The sequence below is a fragment of the Micropterus dolomieu genome, linkage group LG12, assembly GCF_021292245.1.
Source record: "Micropterus dolomieu isolate WLL.071019.BEF.003 ecotype Adirondacks linkage group LG12, ASM2129224v1, whole genome shotgun sequence".
Lineage (NCBI taxonomy): Eukaryota > Metazoa > Chordata > Actinopteri > Centrarchiformes > Centrarchidae > Micropterus > Micropterus dolomieu.
Window position 1 is genome coordinate 28,901,408 of NC_060161.1, and position 27,385 is coordinate 28,928,792.

Sequence of the window (27,385 nt, forward strand, 5' to 3'; positions counted from 1 at the left end):
CCCATCCGCCTCAAGGTTGTGCGTGTTGTGGCTTCACAAATGCTTTGCTGCATACCTCGGTTGTAACGAGTGGTTATTTCAGTCAAAGTTGCTCTTCTATCAGCTTGAATCAGTCGGCCCATTCTCCTCTGACCTCTAGCATCAACAAGGCATTTTCGCCCACAGGACTGCCGCATACTGGATGTTTTTCCCTTTTCACACCATTCTTTGTAAACCCTAGAAATGGTTGTGCGTGAAAATCCCAGTAACTGAGCAGATTGTGAAATACTCAGACCGGCCCGTCTGGCACCAACAACCATGCCACGCTCAAAATTGCTTAAATCACCTTTCTTTCCCATTCTGACATTCGTTTGGAGTTCAGGAGATTGTCTTGACCAGGACCACACCCCTAAATGCATTGAAGCAACTGCCATGTGATTGGTTGATTAGATAATTGCATTAATGAGAAATTGAACAGGTGTTCCTAATAATCCTTTAGGTGAGTGTAGATTATAGGAAAATACGCATCCTCTCCTCCTTATTTATCTGGACTCCATGTTTTATTCTTTAATACCATATGTTTTTCTCTTTCTAACTATCATAAAGTGCTTGGCTCGACAACAAATCCAATTTCTTCACATTACACACTGTATTTCTGTAGTTAATCATAACTTTTCAAATAAAAAAAGCTGGGTGTCAAAATTCGGTCCAATTTCCCCAAACACTGCAGTAACAGTATTTACATTCACTTGAAGCACTATTTTTTTTTTGTCAATGAATAAATTATATGATAAATGGAGACGGAAGTACAACTGTTACATAAATTATGATGAATGCTCGAAGCAGGCAGCTTCACAAATGGATCGGACTAATTGTATAACAGTTTAAAGAAAATGCTTGAAAGTCTTTCTGAAGTGTTGTTTGTCCACCACGACCTCCAGAAATGTTAAACCTGCTGCTGCATGCATAATTCGCAGTGGTTGTAGAGCCTGGAAGTACCCCATTACCATACTGCAGAGTGCATCCCTACTTTTTTTCCCCTCCGAAACAATACATAAGCTGACCTTTACACAATGAAAATTTAAGTTATGATAACAGATAATTGAAACTCACCTTTCTGTTAGCGGTCGGAAAGTTTTCATGGAAACAATCATCACACAACATTTTTTTCAGTGGCATTTCTTAATTTCCATTAGTAATCTTTTTCAGCTTTTAAGATTCCTTTTTCATGTTCTCTTAATACCTCTTCCCTTTGTGTTTCAGTCACTCTTCACAGTATGTGTCTCCTGCTCTCTCTCTCTCTCTCTCTCAGTTGAGCAGTACTGACTGATAAACATATGGGGAGTCTGTTTCTGATTAATAGCCAGGAGGCCTTTCAGGAAACATAATGAGTTCCTCCTGCTGAAGTATGTGTGTGTAAAGTGTGGTTCAGTGGTTATACATTCCTGTTTGCGAGTATGTATCTCTTCTTCTTCTCTTTGAACAGGTAGTCCTGATAGCTAAGAAACTTGCTCCATTTCCATTACCTCACTCTGAGTGACATTTTCCCATTTCTCAGCCCCTTGTTCACTTCTCTCCTACCTCCATCCGCCCCTGCATGGTGAGACTCCAGCTATATGAACTTAAAGACACTAATTAGACACCAAAATGTTTTTGTCAAATTAACTGTGAGACCACAATTTGTTGCCTGTAATGAGCCCGGTCTCATCCCAGAGCGTAAAATACCAACCTATTCTCATCTCATATGGACGCTTTGTCAAGAACCCTTGATGTCGCTTTGCCCCAAGTACACCAATGTCCGGTTAGGCTTAGTAAAAGATTTGGTAGACTTGGGAAAGCTACGTGACTTAAATTACGTAAATTATGTAAGATCACTGAAAGGAATCATTGTTGACTTTTTGTTTCACATGGGAAAAAAACACCAGTCTCCTGGGTGAAAGTCCAGTTTTTGTCATACCCATCCACCTCAACCACCTACTAACTCTGACTCTGCCGCTTAAGGGCTTCCCCCAGTGCATTAAACTATGACGCGACAGGGTACCATGTGCGTTGGTACCAGATGCCAAAAGACCCGACAAAGCATAGCTATTTCAGGCTCTGGGAATGAGAACTGCCTGCAAATACTGACCTTTTGAAAAAGCCTGAAAAATCTTCGGTTTTTGACGCACAAGGTACCCTTCAGCATTCGTATGAGACACCCTCACCCTGAACTTTGAAGTTACTCCATTGTACGCCATTTGCTGTCACGTAATGTACTTATTTCATCCAAAAACAAGCCGTTTTCCTAAACCTAACCAAGTACTTTTTCGTGCCTAAACTTAACCAAACTGCATAAATACTACCTACTTAAGTCCACATATTAAAAAGGCGTTTCACACGGACACTGAAGTCCGCATATAAATTAAAAAGGTGTCTCATACAGATGCTAAAGGGTACCTTGTGCGTCAAATACTGACACTTTGTCAGGCTTTCTCAAAGCGTTGGCATTTGACGCCCTGACATGAGAACATGTTGCTGTATCTTACTGCAGTGGCAATACTCTCATTTCTCGATTTTAACGTTTATTTCCCATAAATAAATAGATCATGTTGCTTCTTATCATTTAAATTTTTATCCAGACAATTTGTTTTGAGTAAACAAACTCAACACAATGTCCATTTAGTAGCTGTGCTGGTGTGTTCAGTCATATTATATGATCTTTAAAAGCAGATGGAGTTTGTCCATGTTGTCATTGGATTGTTCAAATTTCCATTTTTTTTTCAGCACTTTATGGATTTCTTGTCGATGTTGACTTAAAAGCTGAGGTTTGAAATTAATTATTGACCTTGAAAACAGCGGCAGAAAAAGAAATCCCACCACAACTTTTGGTAGAGAAATTGGTAGAAAAATCTGGACAAATTATTTTAAGTGTTAAAAAAAAAAGGTAATTTAAACATATACTTTTCCATGACAACAGGGCAAACTCGGTTGAAAGCTCCAAAACAGCTACTAAATGGACCTTGTGGTGAGATTGTGACAACATTAGTTGACTTGTATCATTTCTAGGGATTAGCTGGTAGCAAGACTGAGATCCTACATCCATGCTCTGAGGTTGCAATTACACACAGACGTGCTTTGAGCTAAATATTAATGTCAACATGCTAACAACCTCACAATGACAACGCTAACATGATTTAGCAGTCAGTTTTTGCTATGTACACCATCTTAGTTTAATGTGTCTGCATGCTAACAGATGCTGATAAACACAAAGAAAGTACAGTTGATGGGCCATTAGTTTGTATATTTTTGGTCATAAACCAAAACCAAGCCCAACGAGGTGGCAACCTGAAGAGTGGGATAGATAAGATAAAATAGATAAGTCAGACAATTGCCTGTCTGAACAAGTTATCCAACTAGCTGAGATATTTTAGTCTGTCTGGATCACAGTGATGGTACAAACCCATGCACCTAAAAATACAATAAGAGAAGCTAACTACTTCTCCAAAGCAGCATATTGGAAATCGATGAGCCAAAAGTTCTGTTTCCTGCACCTCTAACAGCAAACTGGTTCTGAAGATCACAGTTTGTCAGTCACTACTAACAGGAGCCATTAGTCAGGGATAAGATATTGATAAATATGGTATTCTGTTCTTGTACCACTTGTCTAGAAGCATTTTTTGTTTCAGAAGTACACCTTACTTTGTTCGGCCCTTCCTTTCCTTTCAACATTTACCTCTTAGTCTTTTATTCCTTTTTGGTTGTCTTCTTCTACTTTTCTGTTCTTCCTTCCCTCCTTGAAGCTTCACTTTTTCATCCGGCATGGCCGTTTCTTAGCCCCCTTCTCCTTTATTATTCTTTTTCTCTTTCATCTGATTTCTTAATTCAGTCCTTCCTTCCTCCTTCCTTCTATTCTTGCTGCTACTTTGTCTTTTGTTCTTTTCTTACTCGCTTTTCCTACACTCCCTCCTTTTCGCTTTCTTTTCTTCCATGCTTGTCTTCCCTTCTTTCCCTTTAACTCCTCAACCTCCCTCCCTGCTTTACTCTCAGTTTATTCCTTTCTCAGTCATTTATCTCTCTCTTCCTGTGTCCTAACATTCTTCCTTAAATCTCACCTTTTCTGCTTCCTTCCTCAGTTCTTATTCTTTTAAAACGTGATAGCCCTCTTTCACTCCCGGTTCAGTGATTCTCTCTCATCAATTCATCACTCTCTCTGTCTCTCCAGCTTTGTCACCATCATTGTATACTTTTGAATCTTTGAGTTCTACACTCTCCCGCTTTTTCTTTTCTCACTGTCTCTCTCTGCGACGCCCGAAGGTTTGTCTTTCTCTTCCTATCTGGCTTTGTATGTGGCTGAGTGTGTACTGTGTATAATCTTGAGTCTCTCGACTGATTTAAGGAACGCTCTGTTCTGTTCTCCATTGTGTCTCAGAGCGAACAAGCTGTGATCTGTTGTCTGTCTGCCCAATTTTACACGCTGCATTGTAATGCCTTCGACACATCGACATGCCCAAAACACACACACACACTATTTATACACAGATATCCAGATCTATGTGTATGTGCAGCATCTTTTCACTCTGCTGCACATACACATTGGTCTTCATCGTATTTGGTCCCTTCCTTCTTTCAGTTCTTCACAGCAGCAGACAGACACACACACACAATCACTCAATCACCCACCCATCCCCCTCTCTGCCTCTGACACACGCTGATATGCGCACACAAACACACACACACACACACACAGATGGAGGGATTATGTGATATGACACTGGCATTGCCGCTCTGTGTTAATGGCCTTTACATCATCCAGCAGAGTATAAACTTTGCTGCTTTGACTCTTTAAACACATTCAGCCTCTCTCTCTCTCTCTCTCTCTCTCGTACTGTACATCCCTCTTACTACCGGTTTGTGTCCCTGTCTCACTCTCCCTAATTCTCTGTATTCTCTGTGTTTTTTCATTAAACCGTTGCAGAAACAGTTTCTGAATTTCTGAAATTTCAGCGAAATTAATTGTGAATCAGTAGGTTTCCATCATCTACCATATGTGAATACATTCAAGAGGACATGACAGGATTAATAACTCCAATCCATCATTACATTTCATTGCTGCTTCCAGGATATTTGTGGTTTTTCTCTTCTTTTTTTTTTAATAAATCAATTTGTCACTGTTGGGGAAGCTTCTGTGAATGTGTAGCAGGTAAATATACATCAACACTGCAGTTGAAGTGCCAAACTGCACTACAAGCTATTTAATGTAGCTTAATACATTGAAATATTTCACATCATGAAACATCTAGAAGAGAAGCTTGACACCACTCTCGTGTCTATACACTAAATATGAAGCTAACACCAGCAGCTGGTTAGCTCAGCTCCTCATCCCTTTAAAGTTTCCAGACAACCAGTGGAGACTACAGGAAGTGCATTTGTGCATTAATTTATTACAGCACAAAATACATGAATGTGCTTGTCAGGGACTTAATTCTGTTGTAGATTCATCACTGCCAAATGAAAGACCAAAGTTTCGTGTGCAGAATTTGCATGCAGGGGCGCCCCCAGAAAACTTTTCCAGGTGTGGCCAGATGGGGCCACTGAAAATCCTGGGGTTGCACACTAAACCAAAAGCCATAACTGAATTTCAGGAATTCTATTATGCAGTATATAAACTAGTTGACTACATAACAATATGAGTTAAGGAATCATAGACTGATATACTTTGGTTTCTTATTTAAGTTTTTATTTAATTTCTAGTTAAAATTGTCCAATGTCCATAGACTAAAACCGGTTCAGTTAACATTCCGTAAAAATTCTGTTTGATGTGTTATAGGCAAGTTAACCTTTTCCTTCAAAAGACAAATACAGCTTTTATTTGTAGGAGTGCATTGACGGAAAGGAACAAAACATTTACTGGGAACAAGCCTACTCAAGATTACAGACAACATGGAGCATAAATATTTTCTTTAAATTCAAATTGAAATATACGATATGTGTCTGTATAGAGTTGTGTAATTATTTGTTAACATACTAAGTTTGGTGTTATTCTTGTTACAAACAACTAGGATAGTTATTCTTGCAATATCCCACTTTTTAACAACCGATTTCACCAGTGTCATATTTATATGTAAAAATGGTGGAGGGGCACCAACCATTTTAAAACATAGATACCAGTAAAACTACGATACTCTCTCTTGCTTCTGTGTTTTTTAACATGTCAACAAACAGCATGGCTCCACAAAACACTGAACATGAGAGAGCGAGACAGAAAGAGAGGAGTGCATTGACACAAGTTACAGTACCACTGTCATAGATTAAGAATGCAATATTTAAGCTGACACAACCAAGCTCAAAACAAATGAGCCTACAAGGCCATAAGCAAAGAGCAGTAAGCTCAACACCAGTGAAGTCAACGACGTGCACAGACAACGTTTTAGGGATCCAGAGCCTTTCTATAGCCGCTTTCCACAGAGATCCTGCAATCAAAACGGAAAGAATGTCAGCCAATATATATCCCATTCCCAGCGCCGTACCTTTCATACAGTGCAGCGAGACAGCATATTGGCGTAATAATCCCGAATAATAAGGTAGTATGAAAGTGGCTATATGAAAACAACATCATGACAACAACAGTAATCCGTAGCCTGGTCTCAACCGATCCAGCACAACAATTTGCCCATGCAGGGACCAGCAGCAGAGTCAGGATGATAAAAGATGCTTTCACTCACCAGAGCTGAGGCCTCACCTGAGGAGAAAGGCGGCCGGCGGTTTTTCCTCTGGGCAAACTTCTGGGTGACTGAAGTTTTTCAGACAGTTCGCCGACTCGTCGTGGCCCCACAGTGTTTGTTGTGCTACTCACTGGAGCGCCTGTTGGGCGCAAGTAACATTGAGCACAGTTTCACAGCATCGTCCAGATGACTCCCGCTGTTCTCATGTTTTGCAATCCTCTCAGAAAGATGAATATGAAAACAGGCACAGGACGGTCTCCCTCGAAGCATAATGTTAACAGCCGGTCACACACCATGCTGTCAGGAGCTCCAGTGTTCGTATGACGTTAGCTTGCTGTTAGCGATGGTGCTAACCTGTTGCTATCTGCAGACTATTAGCTCTCACACACAGTACAATACACAAAACTGTGTAGCAGTGTGACAAACTTATTATAAACTAGCCAGGCTACTAACTGTCTCTCTACATTAATTAAATTAGACTTTTCTTTCTCCACAGAAAACACACACATTCAGCACAACACCGGTGTACTCTGCTCTGCAATGCCTGTTAGTCCCGCCCCTTAACCAGTCACAATTTTAGAAACGTGATTGCCATCTACATGGACGAATCGGAGGCTTCTCCTAAAATACACATCACAGTCTGTCACACCTCAGGGTCAGAGGTTACCCTCTTAAAGCGACAGAGCCTAATATGACAACACTTGTATGCTGCTATTCACCTTTTAACTCAAACCAAGAGGTTACATAATATAAACAGAATGTAGCATTTTATGCATATGCTCCTTGCCAGGGGGGGCCACTGCAGTGGCCACCCATTTTGTTAGGGTGGCCGTAGCCCCCCCCTGGCGGCGCTATTGTTTGCATGTAGTAAGTTCTTTTGTTTTGCTCCATGCCCTTGCTGCCTTTTACCCTCCTGTACTGTTTCTTTCTTTTTATGCTTTTTTCTTTCTTTCAGTTTCATTAAGTAAACATATCGGTTTGCCTACTTTATGATCAAAAAACCACTCTCCATCTCATCTTCTCATAGTATGAGCACAGTAAATGTGATGTTGACTTTCCCTGCCCGCTCTAATGAAAATGTTATGGCACTACAACTCCAAGATTTGGCCACTTTGTTTCTCGCTCACAATCACTCTTCTCATTAACTCTGTGTTAGTTTCCCTCCCATGCCTGCCACTCCCTTACTCTCATCTGGATTCAACTTGAAGCTACCTTAAGGCTATCTGACTTAAAGCTGAACAGTAAGATGGCTGTTTTAAGAAAGTTCAAAGATGCTATTTAGTCTGAGGTTGCAAATAATCTTGCAACAACCACCAGTCCTTGAGGCTATTGTAAATACACAAATTAAACCACATACACTTAACTTTACTTGCAGTACTGTAAGGTTGGCCTCTAAATACCTGTTTACAGTTTAGGATTTTAGGATTTTTAAAATATATTCTTACTACTAATGCTAATGATTTTATGTTAGTATTACTTGTTTTTGTTGAACAATTTTCTTATTTCTGTAACGCACAGAGCTAAGAAGGGTTATATACAAATACATTTTTAAAATATATATTATTTTATAGTATACGTCTCTTTACATGGGATGAGCAAGTATAGAAAATGGAATTAATGGATTTGCCTTTTTTTAAATTAAAATAAATATTTCTGAATCTGAATGAATGTTTAATGTCTTCCTCCGTCAACTCTCCCCACAAACCCCACCCAGTCCATCCTCTTGTCCCTGTAATGTCACTCCATCTGTTCAGTCCATTAGGTGGCTTCGTGGCTTAGTGGCTGCGCTGATGAAAATGACCTCTGTGATAATGCAATGCAATCCATACTCTAAACCTACTCTCGTGGGCGTCGCTTGGCACCAGAACACAAAGCATGGTTTTCATGCTAGACCTTCATCAAATCGTGTCTGACACACCAGGGCACTTTCTGTACACGAGTATCACCTTCTGAAGGGCTTGTTAATGTTAATACGATTTGAATATTTTGCAACAGCATTGCTCTGAAATCCCTTGTGTCAGCATGTTATGGGTATGTGAGGTAAAAAAGAAAAACACACAGTAGATGCCTGAGAATTGCCAAAGATAAATATATAAACTTACCAACAGTGCCAGTTCTATGTGAAATTACTGAATTTCTTCTGTCAGTCATGCAGCCTCTAGTTCCTTTTTTATTTGATTTAAAGAATAATGTACAAAATGATGTTATCTTCTGTAACTTTAGAAAACTTGATCAAAGAACAGACCCCATATGAAGTTTTCTCAGATTTAGATCATTGTTATTCTGAAGAAATGCACTTGTGTTATTAAAGTCCGTTTGCATATTCTTATTTTTGTTAAAGATTTTTACACTTTGTTTAACAGGTTCATTATTTCATAATCATCTCCTAATGATTTTCACTGGAAAGAACTAGGAAATGTGTACATGTTTAAAGGGAGCAACAAGACAATGTTTAATCATTGAACTCAGAATTAATTAATCACAATTAATTACCCGAGTAACCCTGAAAGTCTTTAAAGTTATAATCCTTAAGATTTCAGCCCTGTTTGCAGCTCAGTACTATAACCAACCCTCATTGAGCAGCCACTTTGTCAGAAATACAACAGAAGAGCAAGTGATGCATCTGTTTACAGTGCAGCCAAACAAACTCTCGTAGGTATGCGTAGCTAAGACATTTGAATCCAGGGTGGGAATGGCAAACTTCACCACTAACAATAAAAACTACTGCATAGAAAGGTAATTACAGAATGTAAAACAGCTGTAATTCATACCATAGCTGTTATTTATATATTCCACACTCAATTTGTCATCTTTATGCTTTGCTTATTGTTTCCGTTTATCCCAGCTTTTCTCGCTGCTACAAATAGGGATCATTAAGTATCATCTGATCTAACCATATGATGTGGAGGGTGTTGATTCACTGTCAGTGTGCTTGTGTTGGATGAAAGAACTGAAGATTAATGGTGCATTCAGTTGCGTTGTTGTTGTTGGTGTGTGGGTGTGTGTGTAGGAGCCACTGTGGTTTCAGGAGGTTTTCAGTCACTTATAACCTCCGTTTTGATCTGAAATGTTTCACAAAAGAGCATCAAAAAGTCAAAAGCTCTTTTTTTTCTCTCTCTTCCTCTGTAGGTAGATGGATGATGCTGATCCCTCACTCTGGAGGTGTGGAGTGACAGATGACAGAGGGATTGGTACAGCAGGAGAGAACGCAAGCAGCAACGTCGGAAAGGGTCACTGCCGCTGGTAATGGAAAACAGCGGCAAAGGTCAGGTACATCGATTGGGAGGCGAGGAGAAGTAAGTGACCAGATTTACTGATACAGAGATGACACTGTTTCTCTCTCTTTACATTCTACCTCTGTTGCTTTCTTTTCCTCTCACTCTAAATACTTTTTCTTTGTTGCTGCAGCTACATTTTCTTCTCCCACTGCCTCTCATTTCTCTAATTTCTCTTCATCTCTTTGTGAAACACACACACATTTTGTACATAACACCTACAATGCTCAAAGTGCTCAATATTTCTGACTCGAGGAGCTTCAAAGCCGTACTTGCAATGCAGCGCAGCACTTTCTGCAAAGGCTCTTTTAGTCGTTGTGCCATGTCTCACAGTATTGTTGTCTAAGTTTTAAAGCTTTTGGCTGAAAAAGATACGCTGCCACAGTATTGTGCTATACCACAACAGTGACTCAGCATTTAGTCAATTCATTCAGCCGTTACTGTTCTAAATTCTTGCTCTTGTTCTAGACTTGAAATAATGTATTTTACTTGCAGGATTAACAGTTGTTTGTTTTGAATACTCGGGGGGAAAAAATGGGATGTTAGCATGAGCGCTAGCCAAACAGACACAGAAATGAAAACCACATAATTATGAAAATAGGAATGAAATAAATAATTGCAGCAGCCAAGCTGCCTTGCTAGAGTACTATCTGACACTGAAGAGGGCACAGCTTTAGGGCACAATGCTGAAAAGACAACAAGCATAATTTTTGTGTTCTAGAAGACATTGTAATTTTAAAGCATTAGTAAAATGCTAACCAATTAGCAGATTAGCAATTTGTCCCTCAGGCGTCACTCCCAACTGTTACCCATACAATATCAGCATACAGGAGGTCATATGAACCTGAGGCAAGAATGGGCATCTGCAAATGTAAATGAATTGTTATACACATGCAGCAATATTAAGTGATGATGAAAGATTAACTAACAATGATAAAAGTCCTAAATAGAAAGAGTAGATGTATTCCACCTAACACACAAGTGGACCAAAGGGTATTCACAAAACATTAATGAGTAATGTAAATATAACTATTTTAGGCAAAGTAATAGGAAAGTCATCTCAGGAATACACCATGCAAAACACAAAAAATTTAATTCTTTGTTCCATATAACAATAGCTGCAGCATAGGAGCTACTATCTACTGTTGATTTTGTCCTACAAGGCAAAAGTATTGTTGTCACATAAGTTGATATTTTATTAACATTTATAGCTGCTGTTGTGAATGGATATGGAATATGAACCCTTGAATGTTAAACTTCAAACCATAAAAAATCTGTTTTTGCTGTTTGCGTTTTATGGGACAGTTTACAGTAATAAGACGGAAATCCTTCCATCCCATTTCCCTGCCGACCTCCACTGTTTTATCTCGCAGAGCAGAAATGGCTTAAACAAACACAAATGCGGCAGCAGTTTGTCCCCGCGGTGAAAAGCAAAGTGACGGCAGCGACATCTGTGCCTTAACTAGGCTTCAGTGGCGTGATCCTTTGTGAGTCTCCAGTCGTATCTGTGTAACTCTCTCTAAGAAGTTGAGGGGAGAGAATGTTTTACAGTCACAATGCCAATTATAAAGATGTGATTGGCTAGCTGAGACCAGCATGCACTCACTCCGTGGGCCAACATGTAATCTTTGGTCTGACACGAATGAACCATGTGTTTTCATACCAGATTTAAGACTTAAACTACAAGATGCAAACGGAAAAGATAATTATTGTTGGAATGGAAAGTGACTGTCCTGTGGAGTCGAGAGATTGGTTATATTTTGGGTGACACTTTTTATTCTCCTCTGTCTTCTTCCCTCTCTATCTCTTTCCTTTCATCTCTCTCCCCTCAACCCCTTTTCCTTTATCTCGCCAATCCCTTCTGCGTCTGACCTTCCTCATCTTCCTCTTTTCCTCCCTCTCCCTCTACCCCCTCATCCTCCTCCTCTCTCTTCATCCTCTCTCTCTCTCTGTGATGTATTGCTGCTTTATCAGACCGGTTAAATGGCTCGCCTGCAGTGCTGTTTAGTTTCCTGTGATCTATGCTGATACTCTCCCTGAGAGGAGGCGATAGGAAGCAGCCTGTCTATTACACACTGAGCAGAGCAGAGGTGTTAAACACACTCACACACAAACACACATTCCTACATGTGCATACACATACACATAATTCCTCGTCATCTGTTCTTAAGTTGTTCACACTGTTCTTCTGTTTCATATTCATCTTTTCAAACCAGACCTTATTTAGACCTTTATTTAGAACCTTGCATACAGCAACCTCATTGATGGTTTTTGCTTTAAAACCACCACACTACCCTGTTTTATTGACTTTATGTTGCACTAAGTCCTGTTTTTTTCTAGCGTAGACATAGCCAGGACAAATAATCAATAAATCCCGATAGGAAGCATGGTTTGCAGCCTCCTTTAATCGGTTAAAGATGCAGACGCCTCTGTGAGCTTCCTGTTTCTGAAAAGGAGATTTATCGTGGACCCACTGGAGCTAAAGCCTTCAAAATTAAAGTTATAGGCGCAGTTGAAGAAAATGCACTTTGATATATGGGCTGAGTGAAAAAGCACTGAACCTGAACAAAGTAATTTTGCATTAGCATCCATACATACAAATGTCAAAAACCCAACAGATTATATTTACTGTGATGAAAAATTTTGAACTCAAGGTTCACTTACTTAGCTATTCCCAAAGCTGTTGGCCATAACTCACAGGCTTCTTCAGCGTGTTAAACTTCCTCAGGTGTAATTCCGTCACATGGTAACAGGTTGTCATACAGGTGAGATAAGGCCTAAAGCTTCAGGAATAGCAAAGTGTGTCAAGAAGGTCAAGAATTAACCTCCACGCTCCTAAGCTGTTTCTAAATCTGCGTTTGCGTCTGCATCTGTTCTTGTGTACTTTTTAAACGTCATCAGTCAAAGCCCAAGCACTGTTCCAAAAGTCCGTATCTAGCCAAGTACAGCCAAATATCAGGATGTGGTCTCGCTCCGTCCGTTTTTTAGAGCATGCATCACCGAACTTACCAAGTCTGAGCTTCCAAGTACAGAAGTACCGAACTTGGCGAACTCGGTATTGAGAAACACCCTTATAGGAGGCACTTAGCTTAGCTTAGCTTAGCACAAAGACTGGAGGCAGGGAGAACCGCTAACCTGGCTCTCTCCAAAGTTCAAGTATACCATAACACCTCTAAAGCTAACTATCTTGTGTGTTTAATCCAAACTCAAACAGTAATGTAAAAACGACACTTTGTATATTTGTATATTATGAGGAATTAAGATTTTGAATAATGTTAAACATTTTATTTAGTTTGATTCCTTTAAAGAGAAGGTTAAACTGCTATGCAGTTCCATACACTTGTAAAAAGACAGAAAAGAAGAACGTTGTTACTAAGCAAGCAGGAAATAAATCTCAATGCAAAGGGAATCTCCTATCCATTGTGAGGACATATCAATTGAATTAAGTGAAGCAAAGGAAAAGAACAATATCAACTGCAGAGAGCTACAACATGTGCTGTAATTACTTCTTGAAAAACAACAGCTGGGCACAGTGACTTCCCAAAGTCTTACAAAACTTAAATAATAATCTCAGTTCATATAAACATTCATAATGCTTATTAAAACCTTTTATTGTAGATTCCTGAGACATAAAGCATGGCAAGCTGTTCCAAGATATAGCTCTACACATTGCTTTTTGTCATAGCATTGGTATTTGTTAACATAGGCATAGATCCAAAATGTCAAACTATTAATTTAACCACAGCGGTTGCAGATCACAAAACAGTATATATAAAAATAATAAATATTAAAAAAAACAAATCATTTTTTGAAAGGTCATTTGGAAGAGGCTGCAAACTGCGTGTTTTATGTTGTCATGTAGGTATGAGGACTTGTTGCAGATAACACAAGCAGAAACAGACAATGTATCTGCCCACACACACACACAAATAATCTGAATTAATTATTTTGTTTGCACACAATCACACCTAGACAGTGAATTTGTGCATTCACAGTCATTTACACAAACAAAAGCAAAACAGAGACAAATGAATACACTCAAACACAAATTGAGATACAATAGATTCACACTGAAAAATATAAATGTTTAAATTCCCACACAGACTGAAAAAATGCTAAGCAGGCTTTTATTATTGTGCTTTTTGCAATGCGTAAAATATGGACACACACACTCAAGAGTGCCTATTGTACTCTGGTTGATATTGTGGTAGACTCACCGCCCACTAAACTATCTGAGCTGGAGGCCTGGGTCCGTCTGGAGATGTGCTGGCTTTTTATCTCAAACACACACACACACACACACACACACACACACACATATGGACACGGAGGCACACACAAAGAAAGAAACACACAAGGAAGTGCACACACCTATTCACTTTTCATTCTTAAACATGTGCCCACACATTCTAAGAACTGTCTCATTGGTTTTCACAGTTTTTCACACTCTGTCTTACAGTTTCTTACACGCAGAGACAAGTGCGCACACACACACACACACACACACACACACACACACACCACACACACACACACACACACACACTCGGACTCCTCCACCTATCCTTGAAGACATTTATGAGGTGCTAAATCACTAAGCTGTCAGAGTGGTAAGGGTAAATAGAGAGGACAGCCAGTACTTTTGCACATACGGCACACACACTGCAATGTGAGGGTGTAAACATCAAAGCTTCTGTTTCATTTTATCTCCTTTAGTTTATTTGAAATGACTGTAATGTTTGACACTGCTACTGACAATCTCCCAAACATTTATTGTCATCATTTATAGGAGTGCAGACAATCAGTATTGGGCAACCTACTTGGAAAATGTAGTGAGCTAAGTTACTAGCTCCTCTACATTAAATGAAGCTTAACTACACAGAAGCTACCCCCCAGTGAAATGTAGCAAGCTAAGCTACAGCAACGTGACAAAAATAGCTTAGTTACATCTAAGCTACTTTTAATTTTTTAATATTTTATAGTTAGGTCTATATATATACACACACAAACACACACACACAGTAAAGGCCTAGTTTATATTGAACTAACTTCATTCCACAGTAGCAAACGAAGAAAGACTAAAAACCTGCTCCAATGTGTGTGTGCGAGAGAGAGAGCTAAATCAGACACACAGAAACTCTCCTACTTCCTGCCAAATCATTGCAGCTAAATGTACTTCCTCATGCAAATGAGAACCATTGTTGTTTGTATAAAGTAACTTATTATCACATTATTATTGTGTATTTTTATTGTTTATATGTGAATTTGTGCTCTGGCAACCTAAACAACCTAAGAGTTCATGGCAATGGGTGAGAAAGAGAGAGAGAGAGAGAGAGAGAGATCTCATCTCATCTCATGGAAACAAGTATCTGCCACTACATATCAAAGTTTCCTCCTCACTAGAGGAAGAGGTGTCCAGGCTGGACCCTGATCCTTCTCACAAGAGGTGTTATAATAACTATCACCAGTGTTGGGCAGTGTTACTAGTTTAACTACATTTCTCAGTAGCTTGGTTGTAGCGTCGCTATTTTCTGAATCAAATGTAGTTAAACTAGTAACGGCGTTACTTGTAGTGACGCTACTGCCTAACACTGCAGACAATATCATTAATTAGTCTGGTAAGAAGAATTGAGTGTACAGTTACAGATGGCTGGAGGTTGAGGAAGAAATACAGGGAAGGTGAAAGGGAAGGTTTAAATGAAGTGAGTAGAAATGAAGGAAATCAAATGGAAAATGCAACGACAGTGTTATGGGGTATTTAATGAAGTAGCAATGGATGGATGGAAAAAGGAAGGAATGATTTTAAAGGATAAAAGTGGGTGACTGGAAGGAAGGAAGGTTGGAAAGATCAATGCATGCAGAGATGTTGTTAAGACAGTCAGGAAAATGCAAGACAGGAAGTTGCAATTGATTAATTGATGATGAATGACTATGTGAATACAAATTCGCATGCAGCAAACAGAAAAAGGATTTATCTCTTTTTTTGTTGTTGGTTCCTTCCACAGATCAACCTGTTTATCAACTCTGACCTAAAAGAAGTAAAGCCACATGCAACACCTCAGCCACAGCAGCAAGATTTACAGCTGATTGATACCCATCAAACTTATTTGCAAGATCTGGCGGTGGGAGCAGACAGCAGGCAGCAACCATGGATATGAATAAACCAATCTTCAGCTCTGAAATAAAAACTCTTAAACAATCAGTTCCACCAAGGTGTGGATGTGACTGAACACCACGAACCAAACAACGTTTTGGCTCATCGTACACCTTGAGAACTTGTCGCCAATGACTTTTTGGCAAGATACGGGAGATTTAAATCTCAGGGAACAATTTGAGGCTATTTGCAGCTAGCAAGACTTTATTGGAATACAATATAAATTCAAGAACACTTGTAACTAGTTCCTCCCAATCTCCTCTTCCCTGTTATAAGTCTCTATCAATGCTGAGCGCATCTCGCTCTCCAAATTCTTCTTCCCTCTGCTGGTGAAGAAGATGAATTAAAACCTCCACCCTCCAGTAGGGTAAGGGTCTTCTATTGGGATGGGCGGCCCAGCAAGGGCTCTTCTTGGGGGTTTCAGCACCACCACTTCTTCCGTGGAGGTTGGAGGTCGGATGGCTTGGCCAAGCAACAGTCCCCTGGACCTGAACCAAACCCTGTCATGGGAGATAGGCCTTGGAGGCAGCGGTGGAGGTGCGGCAGCCATGAGTGCAGGTCTGGAAAATTTTACCCAAGAGTCCATCACCAGGGCGGTGATGAAAGAGAAAAACTGGCCGGCACTGCTCATACTTGTCATCATCGCACTGACGATTGGTGGAAACATCCTAGTGATCCTAGCAGTGTCACTGGAGAAGAAGCTCCAAAACGCCACCAACTTCTTCCTGAGGTCACTGGCCGTGGCGGACATGCTTGTAGGCATCCTGGTAATGCCAATCTCGCTCATCAACATCCTCTATGGTGAGTATTGTGGAAAGCCATTTCTCGCAATTGTCCAACACTAAAAGTACTACTATGAATAACAGAAGAGTCAGAGTAAGGAGGTGGTTGGGAACATTCTTTCCATGTAACTTATGTAAGTAGCATTACTAAACTTATGTGATTTCACGTAAGTAATGTAGTTACTTAACCATGATCTTTTCCTAAACCTAACCAAGTACTTTTGGTGTCTAAACCTAACCAAACTGTGATGTTTCAGTAACCACGTCCCATTTCACAGCGTTAACCAGTAGTTGGTTTTTTTTTGAAAGTTGACCCTGGAGCCATAAACGTACAAAAACAACGCTAAATGATACCCAGGGAATTAAAGAGCAATCCCAAGGGGTCTTGACAGAGCATCCATATGTGACATCCTGGGATGAAAATGGGTTGGTGAGCAGGACAATTAAACTTTCACTCACTTAAGAAAACAAAACAATTTGCCTCAATTCTGCTTTCACCACATAGAAAAGTGGATTCAAATACTATATAAAAACATCCTTCCCAAAGTAAAGAAAAATTTTAGTTTGGTTTGCTCAAATCAAACATATTTTCTCACTTACCTGTAGTGGTATCCAGCCATAGTTCTGGTTTTATTTGGCAAGTTTTTTGTGATATCTGCCTCTGAGATTTCTGCATCTGTCCCAAAACAATGGACTGAAATAATTTAATATAGGGTGTTCACATCAATGCTAAGTTCTATTTAACAGCACAACCATGCAAGTGGCTCTGTGAGGGAATTACCAAAGTCAGGAGGATCATCTGATCAATGTCTGTACCAAATTTAGTTTCAACCAATGTAGTACATTTAAAACTTTTTAACTGAATAAGTGCTAGATGAAAAGTCAAGGAATCATTAAAGTATAACTAGAAAATAAAATAAAAGTTACAAAACTGGCTACGTCCAATGTCAAACATAAGAACAATTTGCATTCTGTCCCTGAGTTTGCTGTATGGTAGAAAAAGGTTTTAGGTAGGCGTATACATAGAGATGCATTATTCAGGAATATCTGAATGACTAACAGGCTTGTCCTCTGTTCAGTACAAGATGCTCCAACCTGCTATAAGTGCTTGTATTGATTTTCTTCTTTACAGCTCCTTACTTTAATCATGACGAGATACAAGACAGATACATGTCTTTAAATCTCACCTAATGCAGATTTCTACCCCTGATCTCGGGCACCCACCCACTCACCAGCTGCTGCCAGCACACTGTGACATGCGCCCTGTCATTATTTCAAACCATTTTTCAGTGCAATTATTGAAATAATCATTGCTTCTCTGATACATTGCACACTGTTATATTGCAAGTGATTCAAGAGCCGAAGGATGCCAACTTGATAATTGCAAAATCATATCCATTATCAACTGCTGTTCTTGCTTACAATATCCATGCCAGGATTCTGCATGAACGCCCACATTAGCTAAATAGTATGTCGGGTTGTTATATGGTGGGCTGTGTATTGAATTTCTTTTCCAATGTTGAGTGAAAACATCGAATTAAAGGAAGGCTGTCTTCCGCCAACATTTCAGCCAGGTCTCTACAATAACACCACAAAGGAGAGGTACATTTCTTACTGTGTACCTGTAACTGTCACCGTCACAGAACTGATCACAGAGCTGATAGTATCTGAGAAATTCTTTTGTGAAGCTGTAGATAAACACAAGCAGACCTTTTCAGTTTTCAGTGACAGTAATTCTTGTCAACACATTACTTACAAGAACTCTTTGAGCACTTTTACATTAATCTAGAGTTATCGGTTTATGTCAAATCTGCAACAATTTGGAGCCTCCCTTTTAAAAGCATTTTGATTGATTTATTTTGATGTTAATGAAAAAGATGACATTTCACTATTCCAACATAGTAAGGGAGAATGGGTCAGATGAGAGCTGTTGTTGCAATGTGGTAAGATAAGGCCAAGCAACAGTTCTGATGTTTTGTCAGACATGTAATGTGTTGCAGAGACCTCTACTGAAGTTAGTATGCTAACCAGCTGGCCCTGTCCTGAGTTGTAATACCACTTGTGTCTCGAGAAGCAATAGTCCGATATAGTATAGCTCAGGTCTCCCCCCTTAGTTTCAGCTGATGTGTGTGAGCAGCAAGTTTGCTACGTCACACAAGCACTCTTAGCTTTCTCGTATTTTTCTAATAAATCACTTCGGTACTGTAATTTATTTGTTCGGTCCCGGCCTGGCCGTGGTCAATGGGAAGCAGTACTAGTGCCCATTCAGTCAACTAATAGGACTGATAAGCGTAGCTGCACGGCAAGCAGTAGTTATGACCTGATGTGTGATATGCTGCCCCCTATTTTTTGAAATTTGAATTTGACAGGTGGATAAAAGTCACAATTCTTACACATTGTACCTTAAAAAAGGTCTAAGTCAAGTAAGGTAATTCGAAACAAGGACAAATCGGGTCTGACGTCTGTCAAAACAGTCATGAGTTTCCATGTAATGAAGTCAATATGTAAGGTCAAGTCTTTGGGGAGTCAAGTCTCAAGTAAGTATGTCAGACAAGTAGTGTGTATGCATCTAAACTTTTACATTAAACATAGTCTTTTGACCCATTGTTATTACACAAATATTGATTATAGCTGCTTTCACAAACATTTAAAACATCGAAATATCTGAAATGTGGCTCAAATGTTAATGTCAAATATGTGATAAATATTGTTTCTTTTCTTCCACCATCACACGTGTGATTAATTTGATCCAGCATTTGTCTAAAATCTTTGGGACTTGGGATTTGCTGTCATTCTACTCTGCTGACAGCAGAGACAGCCGAATACGACTATATTGACGTTTGTCTTGACAGACCGGCAAATTTGACAAATAGATGTTTAGGCTCAGTTGGTGCTAAATAATTTCCGATTGTTTCTTTATTTTTTTGTGCATCTGATTGAGACTTTGATGTGAGAAGTCTCCTCGGTTATCAGCCAGCGTCACATGTGGCCATTTTGTGTCTTTGAAAACATTTTGACTGGGTGCAAACAGTGATTGGATATGAGCCAAATAGTATTGCCTGGGAGGATAGTATGTGCCATTTTACCAGTACGACAGCAGAGACAGACTGATTCAGAAAAAGTCTTAACAGGCCAAAAATGTATTAGAGTGTTTGGAGTTTTGTTACTATGGTTTCACCAGTCAGGAATTCCAGATATGCTTACATTTGTTGAGTTTATCAACACTGATGTATTTTACCTGGATATTTTGCTAAGAGGGGACATTATTATCCCCATTACTATCCAACAATTGTTATGTTGTCCACTGTTTGACACACACATGACCTCATTGTGTCTTGTGTAGTATGTAAATGGTTGAAAATGTCTGTGTGCAGCATGTTGACAGAGGCAGATAATGGAGGAGTGGGAGGAAGTCCTGCAGAAGAACACAAACATTGCTAAAAAATGTATTGTATTAGAGTTTGTGGAGTTTCGTGCACATTACAATTCTTTCACCACTCAGGATTTCCAGGCATTCTCAATTTTTTTTTAAGGCTTATCTCACTGGTGTATTGTACCTTGACATTTTGCTACGAACAGAACTTGTTCCTGTGGCTGTGTTTATTGACAATATTGTGCTGAGAATGGATGTATAACACAAGATTGAAGGGTAAAAGGATGAATTAGGGGTCAGAAGGTTCAAATGTGGATCAATGACAGCCAAAGAACTCAATTAACCCAAGAAACTGAATAAGGAAGAAAAGATTTGTTGTATTGTGTTTGAGTTTGAGATTGGCGCCTACATTTCTCACAATGCATTTTGACTGTCAAAGGTTTGAAAGGAGATTTGTGCATGACATTCTATAAGTGATTAATGTAGACTTGTAGGGGTTTAAAGAAGTCATCATTTAGGAGGCAGAGTTGGTCCAATGAAGAACTGTATTGAGTTGCATTCTGGAAAATGTAGTATCGCAAGGTCTTGGAGCTTTACGCAGACTAGGAATTAAAAATCAGAATATCTCAGCTTCTGATTAGTCATTGTTTAAATCTCTCTTGTGAGTCCCCCATATTTATGGAAGTGCAATGCTAAATTGCTGGAGGACCACTTTAAATCAGCTATTCAAAAAATAAAAATAATAATCAACAGATGAATCGTTGCTGAAATAAATTGTTACAAGCCTTAAAAATGCAGATGTGGATCTACACACATGGCAAGAGTGCCTATATTAAATGTTTATTCCCTCTTCTGTCTTCTTCCATTTCACCCTGCAGCTCTGTTGAATCCTCAGTACAACTTGTTCCAAACTTGCTATATTCACATTCATATATATCATCTGTCTCTGCATTGTAGCTGACAAACCTCTGGTATACCTCCAGGAATACTAAACAGGACAGGGAGGGTTGATTGCTGCTTAATGGGCCGTGTATGGTCAATGGACACACTCGGCCGCTCACTCTGTATCTCTCTGTTAGTTCAAGCTGCTGCTGCTGCTGCTGCTGCTGCTGAGTGCTCGTGCCATAATCAATGTTTCACACAAATAGCAGGGGGAGGTGGGAAACCCACTGACAAGTCTGTCTTTTTCTTTGTCTGTTTGACAAACAGATGCATATACACAGATGCACATAGGCAATGTGTCTCTCTGTCATTTATATACACAACTACAAAAGAACAACAGTCCCTCTGCAAACACACACACAGAGATCTATACTTGCCGTGTTATCCATCAGACTGGTACTTGACTGTATTGATCTCCTTGGCTGGCACAGTAAATCGACAGTGAATCGCTCAGAGAAGAGAGAGTAGAATAATAATGATGATGACAATGATTATGATGATGATGACAATCATGGTAAAAGATGCTGTGGATAGTAATTTAGCAACTTTGTTTTATTTTATTACACACACACACACTGTCAGCTGTCTGGTATCACACAGAGCTTTTGGCAAGTATGTTTGAATTTCTTTAATTGGAATTGTGATGATTAAATATAATTGATGGAGTCTAAGCTTCCAAAATAACAAGCACACACGTGTGCACACACTGGCTGGCCCGTAAGAAATACAAGGTAAATGTTCTTTGGGCAGGAAAAATTATTCCTATCTTCCAGACAAAATCACATTCGTCCGATAAATCTCTGCAAATGTCACAAAAAGATGTACGTGTGCAGCATGACAGGGGCAGATCATGCAGGAGTGGAAGAAAGTCCTGCAGAAGAACACAAACATGCATATAGAGATGTACTGGGGGGCAGTCAGCTCATTATGCAGTACTGCTGCTGCAGCTGCAAACACCTAGTCCTTTTGAGTACAGATAAACAACACAGAAACTGACACATAACTGTATATTCTAACAGCAATTTTTCAAAATCTTTCTGTCTTACCAGTGACTTTTAAAAGAGTTTCCTAACTTCTGCACACTCTAGTGTGTGTGTCTGTGTGCGTCTGTGTGTGTGTGTGTGTGTGGGGGGGGGGGGGGGGGGGGGTTATGGCTACATCAAAAGAGGCAAATGGGCAAATAAATATGGTGTATTAATTAGCAGAAGACAATAGTCCTTATCATCATTTGGCTTATTTCCTTACTTGGCTCTTATATTGGTGATAAAACATAGAAGTGATAATACAATAGTGATAAAATATTAGGTGAGGATATTGCTCATATTAGCAAGTGTGACATACACAAAAAAGGCACAACTGAATATATCTCGCCTCAAATCTCACCACCAAACATAAAGTAAACATACGAGCGAATATGTATGAATCTTTAACATTCAGGAACGAGGTGTTATAGAATATGATCAGATCAGAAGACAGGGGGCAGGATGGAGGAGTGATGAAGAAAATGAGATGGAACAAAAGCAGCAGAGAGGGAGATGAGACTTTATAGACTCCAATAAAATCTATATGAGAGCAGCATGGACCCAAACTCATTTAACTTCAAAGAAGACATCTTTTAAATCATAAAATCTTTCATAAAAAATGTAATTTAGCTACTAATTCTGTGATGTATATGAATTAGAAAGCTTTAATAAAAGTTATTATCGTCCATCAACCATAAAACTATACATCACAGTATTAAGGTTCCTGCAAGGGTTTTCTCAGTGTGCTTTTACTTGTTTGCATTTACTCATGCACTGCACTTTTACAATACATTATATGGGTAAAACTGTGCTGTTTGTGCCACTTTATACTTCTACTCCACTATATTTCCAAGTAAAATTCTTGTATTTCTCAGAGTATTCTTTGATAAATATCCAAAGGAAGAGTGCAGTATTTGCAACAAGTCTTCCAACCTAAACAACAACATGGGTTGTTTATCCATGCCTCCCAAAACAACACATATGAGCGAGTAAAGCCTAGTACACACTACACGATATTTAGCCCTATTTGCTGGTCGGTGAGCTCGGTGACCATCATACTGGGATCAGGTGCAAATCAGTGATCGATCGGCAATCACCAGTCGTTATGTGTGAACTAATCCGTGACGCGTCAAAACGGCGCCCCTACACATTTCTGACTCTTCGCCAACGTCTTCCAGATATCTAGCCAAATATCTGGAACAGTCGGCCGACTCAACATCCACATCCAGCCAATGAGAGCAGGCAGCTGGCAGAGCAGGCAGCTACTTTTCACTGCAAAACACTTTATTGACCCCCAGCTCTCTCTGTAGCACAGACAATCCCTGCTACCAACATGTGCTAATCCATTCTTTCACCCAAATTCTTTGTCTTTATAATTGCTATCTTTATATAACAAACAACTGTTGTTTCGTGTGTAGGTTTGTGTCATTTCCCGTTTCAAATTTCCCGTGTGTTTTCTTGACAAAACGTGGTTTGGAGACCTGCGTCGGGTGACTCAGCCACTGTCAGCTCGTGTAGTGTGTGACCCCCTGTCACCGATCAGTCACGTAGTGTGAATGCCACAACGACTTCAAGACTCCCGTCACAAGACGGCAAGTTGTGTTGTGTGAACGGCACGGCCATCGGCCGACACTGAAGGTCGTGTAGTCTGCACAAGCCTTAACATAAGTCAAGTGACCAACATCACGTGACATTAAACACGTTGTTAATGTTGTGAACCGGTTGCAGTTCAGTTAGGTTTAGGCAACAAAAACTACTTGATTAGGTTTAGGTTTAAATAAGAACTTTATGTAAGTTTTGTGACAGAAGTCAATAACGTAAGTCACGTGATGGGAGTCAGTAATGCTATTTAAGTTAAAACTCAAAACTTAACATTTACTTGCTTTCACATGGGATTCGAAGACAATTCTCCTCAGAGAAAGTCCGAGGGGTTGACCCATCCAACCTCCCCATCAAGAGAATTTCTGCCTCTTTATAATACATCACCCAACTTAATTTTTGCTACCATTTCAGGTCACTGCCACAATAAACGTCAACATGGGTCCAGTGTAAATGAGCAGATCAATAAATAAGGTAAAAGTTAAAAGTAAAAACATTTATACAGGGAGCTGATCACTGCTTCTACAACAAAAACTCTATATTGTACATTGCACTGTTGACTGCAAGTGCATACTTATTGAACCTGTGTCCTATAATAAATTAGGTGTCCAAAGCTTTGTTAACCATTTTGAATGCACAAACAAGACAACTCTTTATACTGTCCTTCACAGACTGCTTTATCTGACTTCATAATAATGTACTGCACAAAAAACCTATGTTGGTTTTTTCTGACAGTGTCAGTACTTGCATGTTGAAGTACTGCATTGGTTCTAATTTATGCAGTGATTTGTTTGAGAGTAGAATAATCAGCCCAAAAAGACATCAAATGAAAGTATTACAATCTGTTTTACGGATCAAATAAATCTTTTTTTCTCAACTTTACTGCATCTTACTGCCTTTGTAGGGCAGGAAAACACAGAAATAGTTCATTACAGTAAATACTGGGACATCCTACTTAAAGATGCATTTGCCATTACCTCACCTCAAGTCCCTGCTTGAGTAACATCATATTTTTTTGTTGAATCCTATTTCCCATGCATTAGAACTGAAAATACATCTTATTAAAGAAACTGTTTTGTAATTGAGCGTTTGTGTATTTTATAAACAGTGTTTAGCTGTAGCACTCACAGTAGACTTGAGTCTCTCAATGTATTTACCAGAAGATCCAACGCACCCGGCAGCCAGCTGAGTAACACCTTGTGTTATGAGTTGTGTGAGTGTGTGTCATGCAGTGCCCCCAATAAGTGTTTGACCTCTGAAAAGTTATGCAATCTGCCTCCCACTCAGTACACACACAAACAAGTGCGTGATTCACTCCTCATGCATCACAAACATGGTGACTGTCCAGCAAATCAGAGATGAAATTAAGGAGCATCCGTGTGTGTGTGTGTGTGTGTGTGTGTGTGTGTGTGTGTGTGTGTGTGTGTGGCCACAGGTCTTGTCCTCTGTGAAGAAAAGGACTGTTCATATAAATAGCTGCAGGCATAGAAAGACACAGAGAGACAGACTTTGCAGTATATGCCCTCTTTAGATAGCTGACACAGCTGGAAATAAAACAGAGCCGAGGTGCACGGGAGCACCGTCAGTTTCTCCTGATGTTCTTCAGTTGCATATTGCATTTCTTTTTGTCATTCCTGACCGGACAATCTTCATGGAAAATACATCTCTCATGGAAACAAGAGAAAAAGATTCCAGAAGATTCTTCTTTACATTGTGAGATTTAAGTCATCTTTAAACCTGGGAAAGACCAAAATGAATGTCATGTAGTGGGAGAGTAACAGAACCATGAGATGAATTCAAAGGCTTGATTCCTGCTGTGACTCTGAATACAGACAAATACAATATAATACTGATTCTGGGTGATTTTACTTGGCTCGGATTGGCTTTCTTTTGGGGGTTCTTCAACAGCCATATGCATTTATGTTCTTTCCTCGGTGTACTTTCCCCGCTGGTGGTAAATCCGTGGCAGGATATCATTTAAGCCTGCTAAGCAGCCAGCTCGACAATCAAGCTTATTAATTTACCCCAGTTTAAGCAAAGTTAACCCGTTGATTGAATCCTCTCCCAGTTGGTCTCTGCCAAAATGCCCCAGCTGTATTTCTCTTAGATGCTTCAGCTGCTGCATTGGTGTCCCAGGGGGCACACTGGCCCAGCGATGCAATAATACACACTATTTTAGTCCCTGTGACCCAAACTGCTCACCCTGCAGAGCAGTGAGCCGAGACACTGACTCGCCACTAGCTCTACAGGGTATCACACTGTCCCTGGCTGTGACCTTTGACCTCCCCTGTTCCACAGAAGATCAGAAGAAAATGGCTGGTCATTGTCAGTTTCACAAACTGTTGAGTGTATCTGATGTTGGCCGCAGTTTATTGGTGGGAGTTAAAACAATTGAATTATGTGATCAGTTACATCAAGTGTCACTGTGGTGCCTTCCACTTTTAACCTTTATTTCACACCTAAAAGTTGCCTAGCCACGTGATATTAATGAGAGAGGGGCAAGTGCTGCTCCATTTCCTGTTTATTTACTTCTGCCTATACGGGGATCGGACCTGCTTACAGGCCACCTCTTTTTATATTTGGTTAAAAGTTCAGAGAGATTAGATAAAGCTTCTCTTCTTTCTCTAAAAAAAAGCAACACCTTAACTGGCCAGATACTCGTGTCCTGGTAGCCTGACTCTATCACAACAAGCACAACCTGGCTTGTTGTTGGAATTGGGGGCTAACCTGCCTAAGAGAACCGCATATACTGGACATCAAGACACTGCGTGAACAACTGCAGACCGAAGACTAATTAGTGACGAAGCATTTATTGTTTGTGAGCAAGCTATCTAGACTTTATGAATGTTAACAGTGGTCAACGTAGTATTAGATTAACTAGACGTAGCATTTTCCTGACCTGATTCTAGCATTAATTTGCAAGGTTTCCTTGATTATTACACTATTTGATTCCTATAACACACTATTATGTTGCAATGCTGAACTTTTTCTGTAAGGGGGGCGATTGGCACCTTTAAGGACACTAAACACAAGAGTGAGAAATTGACTCTGGGGCAACAACATTGTGATTCCATACGTGTCTGGAGTATCAGAGAAACTCAGGAGGATTTTCAACAAACATAACATCCCTGTGTTTTTTAAACCCAAGAACACACTAAGACAGATGCTGGTACACCCCAAAGACCGCACACCCAAACACAAGAAAAGCAATCTAGTGTATGCGGTCCAATGCAGTGAGGAATGCACAGACCTGTATATTGGGGAGACTAAACAACCACTACACAAACGCATGGCTCAACACAGAAGGGCCAACTCCTCAGGTCAAGACTCTGCTGTCTACTTACATCTGAAGGACAGAGGACACTCGTTTGAGGACCACCAGGTGCACATTTTAGACAGAGAAGATGGATGGTTTGAAAGAGGTGTCAAGGAAGTCATCTACACCAGGGTCGAGAAGCCGTCATTGAACAGGGGAGGGGGTCTACGCCACCACTTATCCCCCACTTACAATGCTGTCCTTTCATCACTTCCCAGGAAACTCAACAAACGTAACCTATT

At 39.8% G+C, this 27,385-nt stretch overlaps 1 protein-coding gene across 3 annotated transcripts in view; it reads left to right on the forward strand.

Annotated features, from left to right (window-relative positions):
* Nucleotides 1-27,385, forward strand: part of htr2cl1 (5-hydroxytryptamine (serotonin) receptor 2C, G protein-coupled-like 1) — a 175,004-nt gene that overhangs the window by 124,069 nt on the left and 23,550 nt on the right. For all 3 annotated transcript variants that reach the window (XM_046064794.1, XM_046064795.1, XM_046064796.1), the window contains 2 exons: nt 9,810-9,976; nt 15,961-16,910. In XM_046064794.1, the coding sequence (XP_045920750.1) occupies nt 16,496-16,910 (415 nt within the window). In that variant the 5' untranslated portion in view covers nt 9,810-9,976; nt 15,961-16,495. The remainder of the gene's footprint in view (nt 1-9,809; nt 9,977-15,960; nt 16,911-27,385) is intronic.